This window comes from Saccostrea cucullata, unplaced genomic scaffold, assembly GCF_032062105.1.
Source record: "Saccostrea cucullata isolate Sc308-1 unplaced genomic scaffold, CSIRO_AGI_Scuc_v1 ctg5420, whole genome shotgun sequence".
NCBI lineage: Eukaryota > Metazoa > Mollusca > Bivalvia > Ostreida > Ostreidae > Saccostrea > Saccostrea cuccullata.
Genome location: NW_026921186.1, coordinates 168,729 through 178,292, shown reverse-complemented (window position 1 = coordinate 178,292; position 9,564 = coordinate 168,729). Strand labels below are relative to the sequence as shown.

The 9,564-nt window shown below is 35.2% G+C and overlaps 1 protein-coding gene across 1 annotated transcript; it reads left to right on the top strand.

The window, feature by feature from the left end:
• Positions 1-280: 280 nt before the first annotated feature.
• LOC134259396 (uncharacterized) lies at positions 281-7,961 on the top strand. Its single transcript, XM_062741981.1, has 4 exons — positions 281-382; positions 842-1,499; positions 2,165-2,209; positions 3,200-7,961. Exons 1-4 carry the CDS (start codon positions 314-316, stop codon positions 7,687-7,689), a joined length of 5,262 nt encoding a protein of 1,753 aa, XP_062597965.1. The 5' UTR covers positions 281-313; the 3' UTR covers positions 7,690-7,961.
• The last annotated feature ends 1,603 nt before the right edge of the window (positions 7,962-9,564 follow it).

Here is a 9,564-nt window from a genome sequence, read left to right as displayed (position 1 = left end):
ACCGTTTTGTCTACAAAAATACAACCTCATGTTTGATAAAGTTTTCTTGATACTTGGCTACATTATATAACTATAGTGACGCTGGATGTGACCATCGTTTAAGTATATCAAACAAGGTTTCTCATTATTCTTACTTGCATCTACATTACAAGATAATAAGATTTGGAAAGATCAAAAAAGAAGTTCAGTCCTTATTGCCTTATATATCCATTTTACTTTTATTGCAGTCAGTCAATTTAATTCTCGATGCACACGCTAAGAATTTTAGATGTACTCTATGTGGAGACAATTTTGTTTCTTTGACTTTGGACAGATGGCAATCATAGTTATAGCTTTGTGTGTGCTGATCTTATATCTTTTGAAAAGGACAAGGGACTATCAGGTCAGTTATTAGGTAGTTTCACATGCGTTTCTAAAAATGGAAACTCTGTAATGTTGCATGCTATGAAACAAACACTTTATATTACAAATGTATTTTGTGATTTTATATCTGAGAAGAATTTGTATGTAAAATGCATACATATGTAGTTTTGTACTAATGTATCTTTCATGCTATAGGTTTTCAAATTAATCACTTGTTCTTCTTTCCAGTATGGCAATTCTTTTTCCAAAACCATAGCACTCTTTTAATTCTGGGTATCATTGTATAACAAAATTTAAACAGACTTTTGTTCTTTTTAAGTAATAGCTATGTGACAATAAAAGCGCAAAATTGATCCTTAAGACTTGATTTACGTTGATTTTTTGTATTATACATTTATATTCCTAAACAGAACATTAGACATACATATTGCTGAATTTGACTTTAAGTCTAACTGATCTTTTTGGCATTTTCATTTAGTTATTTTCAACGACAAAAAATGTCAATAAAACAACGTCATCAAAGTACAAATCTACTCCAGAAACCACAAACCTAGCGCGGGTAGCAAGACTTATCCTTGGTCCATGCACAGATCTGCTGCGTGATATTCTCAAAAGAAACTTAGCGCCTTTCAATTTATCAAAAACTGTCAAAACTTGGGTTGATGATTTAAAAAAGAAGAAACAGAATAGTCCTCTAAATAAACAACAAATTGCTCTCATCTTTCCGCTGCCAACCAAACATTATGGCGGGGATTATTCAGATTTTGACATTAGTTTGCTTTATATTCTTCTACGTAACGTGTGTAAAATAACTCCACACAATAACGGATGGGGAGAAGAACCCGATCCAACGGACAATAGTGTATCTGCCAACATAGAAAGAATCAGACTAACGAGAAACAAGTACTATGGACATGCAGCAGATTTTTCTCTTTCAGATTTAAACTTTATAAAGGAATGGCAAAACATTTACAATATTACTGTTGAGTCAGAACAACACACTGGAACTTTGCCCTTTTATAAAGATGCTGTGAACAATATAAGAACATGTTCCATGGATCCAGAAATAGAGGCCAAATACATTGATAAACTTTTACTTATCGATGAATTGTGCAAAACGGTTCAAAGTCATGCAGGTCAGTTTAATTTAAGTCACTTAGGTCAACAATGTCCGTTTTCATTCAATCGGTTACATTTGATTTTAATTTCTTTTTCCCTACGAAAGTCTGAAAAAAGTTGTTTAATTTTTGCAATTTTTGTGGCATTAAATATGAAAATGAAAAAAAATCATTAATATTTGTTACATTACCATTAACGTCTCTTTCACATAAATTATCCAAACATGAAACTGGTGTGTCAGACTCTGTGGTATGTTTTATCTCAAGTTCGCCAAGATATCTGGCATAAGAATGGAAAAATACCACTGTTAATACATGTATATTAAATTTGATTTGATTTGAATTTGACATAAATTTTGACGACACTTATTAAGCCCTTCCATAGAGAGGGCTTATGTATATTAAATACTGTAGATCACAAAATTTTGACGACTTATTTTCGTTGATAAGCGAGACAAAATTTTCTCAAATTGTGGTCCTTGCTGTATATTTTCTTAAGGAATACTATTATACGCGAGAATCAAATTTTCGCGATACGTTGTCTTGCGTTATTACGCGAAAACAAAGTTCTCGTGAATAAAAAGTTATTTACAGTAATGGCATTTAGCTTTGATTTGTAAAATGCCCTTAATAGAGAAGTTTATAAATTGATAACGAAAATCTTTTTTTTTTCTTTTTTCCAGATAAAATCGAGGAACTACTGTATGTTATCCCTCCAAATGTTAAAGGCAAGTACAAATCTACAAAGTATGCATGTATTAACTAAGCTGAATTCATAAGATTATTGTGATTTTATTTTTGAGTGTTAGATGTTAATTAATTTGAATTAGAAAAATGCTGACATACAAGATTTTAAGCAGGACCCTTTAACATTTGATTTTTTTTTTACATTTAACATGTAGCGGTTTGATATCTCTTATTCTTCCTTGGCACCTGATCTCCTTTGTATCATTGTAGTAAAAAAAAACCAAGCTCTATAATAAACGTGATTTACTTTGATTTTTCTATCGTCAACTTCCCTTACTTATGAAGCAATATACCTTCATCACCCGCATACGGAGTGTATATATCTCAGTTGATTCGATACACAAGAGCATAGCTCTACGTATGTAGAATTTCTAAAACGAGGTAAATTATTGACAAGCAAGTTGATGAAACAAGAATATCAACAGTCTCGTTTAAAGTCATCATTTCGTAAGTTCTATGGTCGATACAATGACCTTGTCGGCAAATACAATTTATCATTGAAACAAACGCTGACAGACGTTTTTCATACTAATTGTTAGTCTATTATTTATAAACTATAATGACGTTGGATTTTCCCGTTATTTTCCGATCATGTCAAGGAGCACACGGTCGGTGTGACCGGTCAACAAGGGATGCTCACTCCTCCATGGCATCTGATCCCACCTCTGATGTTTAGGGGGTCCGTATTTGCTCTGCTTCTAACTTGTATTGTTTTGTGGACTTTGAGATTGAATACTGTTCGTTATCTCTATATCCTTCTCTAAGATCCTTACACTACTTTAATTGATTCGGTATCTGGTAGAGGTCCAGTTATGCATGCATGTTTTGCAATTTGTCTTGAAGTACAATTTCAAAAATTCCCACCATAGTTAAGTGACCATGAATGTTCAACACGCTTATCGTATACTTTAAGGTATTTTTGAACTCTAAATTTACTAGTATCATTAAATTTTCGTATAATATTATTTCAGATCTTCATGAAAGACAAGTGATAAAATGGAGAGAAGAAGATGATGTTTACAGTGAAACTCACACTTTCCAAGTGATGCTGAATAAAGTCAGGAGACAACCTTATATGACATTTGTTGGTGTACCGGGATCTGGAAAATCAGCAACGATTCACCACATAGCCCTGATACTCCAGAAGGAAGGTTATGAGGTTGTGCCAATTATAGACATCAGTGAGATTTGCCGTTATTTTGACTCCCATAATCCTCAGGTTTTTGTCATTGATGATGTGGTAGGTGTGTTGGGTCTTCAAAAACAAAAGTTGGAGACTTTAGTTGACTATGAAAAAATTATTTCAGATCTTTCAAGACATACAAAGGTACTGATGTCATGCAGGGAAGCTGTATTTAATGAATGCTACAAATCTTTTTTCTCAAATAAGGAAAATGTAATCAAAATGTTAAGTTCAGAAAATGCATTGAATGATGATGACAAAAAAGATATTCTTCAGAAACATGGCTTGGATAAAGATTTATTGTCCTCTACATTACTTAGAGAAGCATCGCCAATGTTTCCTTTGTTGTGTAAACTATACTCAAAAGAGGAGAAATTTAGAAACAATGTTGAACGTTTTTTTACCTGTCCAGGTAGATACATTTCAGAGGAATTTGACAAAATGAAAGAACAAAATAGATTACATTATGCTTCGTTGGTCTTATGCCTGTTAAATGACAATAAATTATCAGAAGAAATAATACAAGACACAGAGAATACGGTTTTCTGTGAAATTAAATCAAAAGCATTAAATAGTTGTAAAGTAAGAAGTTACACAGACGTTTTTGAATTTGTTGATGCATTATCAGTAATGGAGGGGACATATACTAAACTCTGTAGTTCTGAGTATACTTTTATTCATGACTCTGTGTTTGAAATTATTGCTCATCATTTTGGTTCTCAGTTCCCAAATCTCATTTTACAATTCATGAGTAGTAGTTATATTGCTAACTACGTAAAGCTTCAAAAAGATGAAATGCTTGAATTAGAGAATGAAAATAAGCAAGAGAGTGAAAATGTTGCAGTCAGTAGTTGGGATAAAAATGAAATCAACACTGCTTGTGAAAGTTTACAAAACGATGAGAAGGAGACTTTAAGTGCTAAAAACAGTGATTGTATGGAGTCATTTGATCTGTGTATAAGGTTGAGAGAGGAGCAATACTCTATGTTTGCAGAGCGTTTATTCAGAGATATAGAAAATATGGAACTTTATGATGTTTTTATGAATAATGTTTTAAAACACCCGAAGGTATGTCAGGCTTTTATTGAGGTGTTGAAAACAAAGTCCCATACCGAGTTAAAGTCTTTATTTCTGTCTGTACAGAAAGACGTGTCTAATGTAGTGAGTACAGGAGAGCGTGTGAGGGAGGAAAGTAGAAAGAGGGATATAAGGAGCAGGGAGTGGTGCAGACAGAGATTGTTGGTTAATGAGAATTTTATAAAAGGAAGAACATTCAGTGTGAGGGTAATCAGTTGGGTGATTTACTATGGACACAATCAGATCCTACAATATATTTTAAAAGAAACCGAGTGTGAACTATTTTTGAGTTCTTTTAATCCTGATTTAAACTATTCAAAAAATTATGGGGAAATGAGCTTGGCAGCAAATAATTCAACAAATTTATGGTCATTCAGCTTCTTCGACATTGATGGATCTATTTCTGAACAACAACGTTTATTGCTGCTGAGTTGTTACAATGGAAATTTAGAAATTGTGAGAATATTTATTGATTATCTGAAAAGAAATGCAATTGACATGTGGTCTCAATATTTGAATTCTGATAAAATGACTGATGATACACCACTTAAAGCTGCATGCGAGAGTGGACATCTGAATGTGGTAAAGGAGCTGATAGAGGCAGGGGCTGATGTTAATTCACACGAAGAATATGGAACGCCATTGACTCTTGCATGTAAGTATGGATATATGACGATTGTAGAGGAGCTGCTCAGGGCAGGTGCTAATATTAATCCACCAACTGAGTTTGATACACCACTAACATGTGCATGTGAAAATGGACATATGGATATAGTGAAGGATCTGTTGGGGGCAGGTGCTAATGTCAATTACCAAGGTAAACGTAAAACACCACTGATAGCAGCGTGTAGGGGTGGGCATGTGAATGTAGTGAAGGAGCTGCTAAGGGCAGGAGCCGAAGTTAATCTAAACGGTGAGTTTGCTACACCACTGACAACTGCATGTAAATGTGGACATATAAATTTAGTGAGGCAGCTGCTAGGGAAAAGGGCTGATGTAAATCCAGAAGGTGTATTTGATTCACCGCTGATAGAAGCATGTAGGGGTGGATATTTGGTTGAACTTTTCGGTATAGATGCATCTAAGGGCGAATATGTATGTATAGTGAAGGAGTTACTTCGGGCAGGTGCTGATGTAAATCGACAAGATGAATTTGATACACCATTAACAGCAGCATGTGGGGGTGGACATATGAGTATAGTGAAGGAGCTGCTCGGTGCCGGAGCTGATGTTAATCTACAAGGTAAAAATGATACTCCGTTGACAGCAGCATGTAATTTTGGAGATGAAAGTATAGTGAAGGAATTAATCGGGGCAGGGGCTGATGTGAATTTAGAAGGTGATAATGATACACCAATGACAGCAGCATGTAAGGGTGGATATGAGAGTATAGTGAAGGAGCTGCTAAGGGCAGGGGCTCATGTTAATTCACACAGTGAACTTAATAATCCGCTTACAGCAGCAATTAATGGTGGATATGTGAATTTAGTAAAGGAGCTAATAAGGACAGGGGCCGATGTTAATTTACAAAGTAAAATTGAAACACCGCTAACAGCAGCAGCTAATGGTGAAGATATAGGTATAATGATGGACCTGATAAAAGCAGGGGCTAATGTTAACATAGAGGGTATGTTTAAAACACCACTGATTGGAGCATGTGAAGGTGGACATTTGAGCGCAGTGAAGCAGCTGCTAGAGGCAGGAGCTGATGTTAATCTGAAAGGTGAGCTTTATACACCACTGATATCAGCATGTCGTGGTGGATATTTGAGTATAGTGAATGAATTGCTAAAGGCAGGAGCAGATGTCAATCTACAAGGAGATGATGATTCACCACTGACAGCAGCATCTGAACAAGGACATATAGATATAGTGAAAGAACTGCTACAGGCAAGAACTGACAGATATTCAAAAGGCCAATTTTATAAACTACCAATAACAGCAAATGAAGACATTTATATGAGTTTAAGGAAGAAGCGTCTTCAGACAGAATCTGATTTCATTCTGAAATATGCATATTGCAAATCATTGATAGCAGCATGCCATGATGGAAATATTAGTGTAGTAAAAAAGCTATTAAATGCAGGAACTGATGTTAATCCACGAGGTCGATATTATACACCACTGAAAGCAGCCTGTCGTGGTGAACATCTTAATTTAGTAAAAGAATTGCTAGAAGCAGGGGCTGATGTTAATCAAAAAGGTAATTATGATACACCACTGACAGTAGCATGTGAGGGTGGACATCTGAATATAGTGAAGGAGCTGCTAAGGACAGGTGCCGATGTTAATCTGCAAGGTGAAAATTCCACACCACTGACAGCAGCATGTGGTAGTGGACATATCAGTGTTGTAATCGAGTTGTTAGAGGCAGGGGCTAGTGTCAATTTACCAGGTAATTGTGATACACCACTGACGGCAGCGTGTAAAAGTGGATATATGAATATAGCGAGAAAACTTCTTGAGGCAGGGAGTGATGTTAATATGCAGGATAAGGAAGGCAGAAACCCTATTTATACAGTTGTTTTCCAAAATAAAACGTTCATTCCTGCTGTCATACGAATGTTCAATTATAACAGTGCAGACGCAACTATCAGTAATAAATACGGTATTTCAGCACTCTATATTGCCCTAATTAGAAATAAAATGTGTGTTGTAAAACAGTTATTAGAAAACAAAAATGAAAGTCAGATGAATACACTGAGGTTACATTTGTTTGAGTGTTTGGTAAATATTAAACGCGGTGACGTGATGACTGATAGTAAGGATGACGTGGTGGTGACACGGAGAAGAGTGTTGCGTATGAAGGCACTGGGAGAATTACATATTGCAGTCCTAGAAAGTGAGTGTAAGGTTCTTAAACATCTTTTAGATGTGGGTCTTGATGTCAATCAGTTGATACAGTTCTATGATGCGTTTGAAGTGAGACCCCTGTTGAATGCAGTGATTGATGTGTCTTTAAGACATCGTTTGAATAGGGTGAGGATCCTCCTGGAGTCGGGGGCGGATGTCAATGTCAGGGTGAGGTACAGAGAGTATGATTCTGTGTTAGACAGGGAAGGGGTGACTGTGTTAGAGAGAATACGACGAAAGATGAGTTGTTTAAGACAGGATGATAATATGGTCCGAAGAAGTGAATGGATTAGCCACAAGATAATGCTTAATGCGGTGAAGAAACGCATGAGGAGATATTCGAGGTAAAAGGTATTTAGGACTCCATATCCTTCCAGTATAATTTTTTTTCTATGTATATTTATATCAAAAACATAAACCATTGTTAAGTACATCTGGTAATTTTATAATATAGGGGGCTCTACCAATGTTTTATTTACTAGTGTTCCCATTTGCAGTGTGTATTATAGAATGAACATTAAAATGTCTTACTGTGCATGAATGAGATTAATATCGTTTGTAAACTTAACTCATTTTAATATACCAGTATAATTGGTAAACTTCAAGCTTTGTATATTTATTGCAAGATATTGCGATTTTATTTACGAACAAAGAATATATATAAATCTGTTAACACTTTTCAATGTACTTGTTTCAATAAAAATAGTGAATTTGAATGTTGGACATTTTTGATACTGTCGAACCCAAAAATATTTTTGAGAGACTTCCTATACAAAAACTTGACATAATGTAATTAGTATATAAAGCTAAAATGTTGCAAGTTTCATCGATAAGTGTTGTTGTTTCACTTGTAGTCTTTCAAGGTCAATCAATAATATATAACCTTGAAATATTATTTAAACAAAGTGAGATTCACAATGCATGATGTCTTGAAACATGTGTCAAACTTTAGGAAAAAGAACATGTTTTCCTATAGCAAAAATTAATCACAAAGTCATATAAATGTAATAATCAGTGGTGTGATCAGGTACCATGTAGGAGTGAGCATCCTCTGCCGACCGGTCACACCCGATGGTATATTGCTGCATAAGTAAGGGAAGTTGCGATAGAAAAGTTTAAGTCATCACGCTTATCAATTTTATGCAGAACGTTTGTCAATTAACAATGGTAATATCCATTCCTAGGATTTTATTGTGTCTTGTTTTAAAAACTATAAATAAATTATCATATTATCCGACATCTTATTATTAAGAGTGTCAATGTTTCATTTGGTCGCATGTTAAATTGTTAATTTGACCCCTGTTACTTTCTTGGAAGGCGTGCGCCCGACATTTTCAGTAACGGAATACTACCGAGGCCCTCGGGTGTGGGATTCTTCCATCCATGCTGCTCCATAAAATCCCTTTTCTGTGAATTAAACACCATATACGCTCTGAATTCTATGGAATTTCCTACTCCGTTGTATTTTCTGAGAAAGGCGCCATAACGACCTTCCTTGTCTTTGCAGTACCAGTGTGCTTTGTATCTGTAGTAAACATCAGAACCAAAACGTCTGACTGACGTAGAGTCTTCCTGCCACTTCTTCCAAACTAATAAAAAACCTAGTTTCTTTATCTCTCCGCTTAGGACATAAACAGCATAAACATAGACACAGAAGAAGTAAGCCTGAAAATTTGATCTATAGGTATTTGTATTTATGAAACAAAACCTAGTCTCTTTATAGATCAGGTGCCATATATCAGGTGCCTATAGAAGAAAACATCCCCGTCGACCAGTCACGCCGCCGTGAATCTCATGTATTTATCAGGTAGACGGAATAGTCTGTGTTCATATTGCTAAACCCTCGAGATATCTTATTTTCTCAAGCGAATTATTTTAACAATTGAGACAAAATTGTCACAAATTTTGATTATCTTGGGTAATTTGATTAATTATAGATATCATGAAAGAACTAAATATTTGCGAGCGGAGGACTTTTATAATGCAAAAATAAGCCTCGCAAATTAGGTGTTATTTAACGTGACAAAAAGACTTTTCAACTTTATGGAGTATGTGAGTCAAAATACGAGGCGACCATCGGTGTTTTAAAGTAAGGTCAGTTTAGCTACCGTTTATACAAAGTCCTAAGTTTGAAATCACTGTAACATCAGTTGTTAAAAAAGAAGCAAAAATGATGAATTGTGATCAGATTAAAAAATCCGGTTCACAAAACGAAGTCTGGGT

Coding starts and splice junctions, on each gene's coding strand:
- LOC134259396 (XM_062741981.1), top strand. CDS start 314: ATGGCAATCATAGTTATAGCTTTGTGTGTGCTGATCTTATATCTTTTG. Junction 1,500..2,164: donor AACGGTTCAAAGTCATGCAG/GTCAGTTTAATT, acceptor TCTTTTTTCCAG/ATAAAATCGAGGAACTACTG. Junction 2,210..3,199: donor TATCCCTCCAAATGTTAAAG/GCAAGTACAAAT, acceptor ATATTATTTCAG/ATCTTCATGAAAGACAAGTG.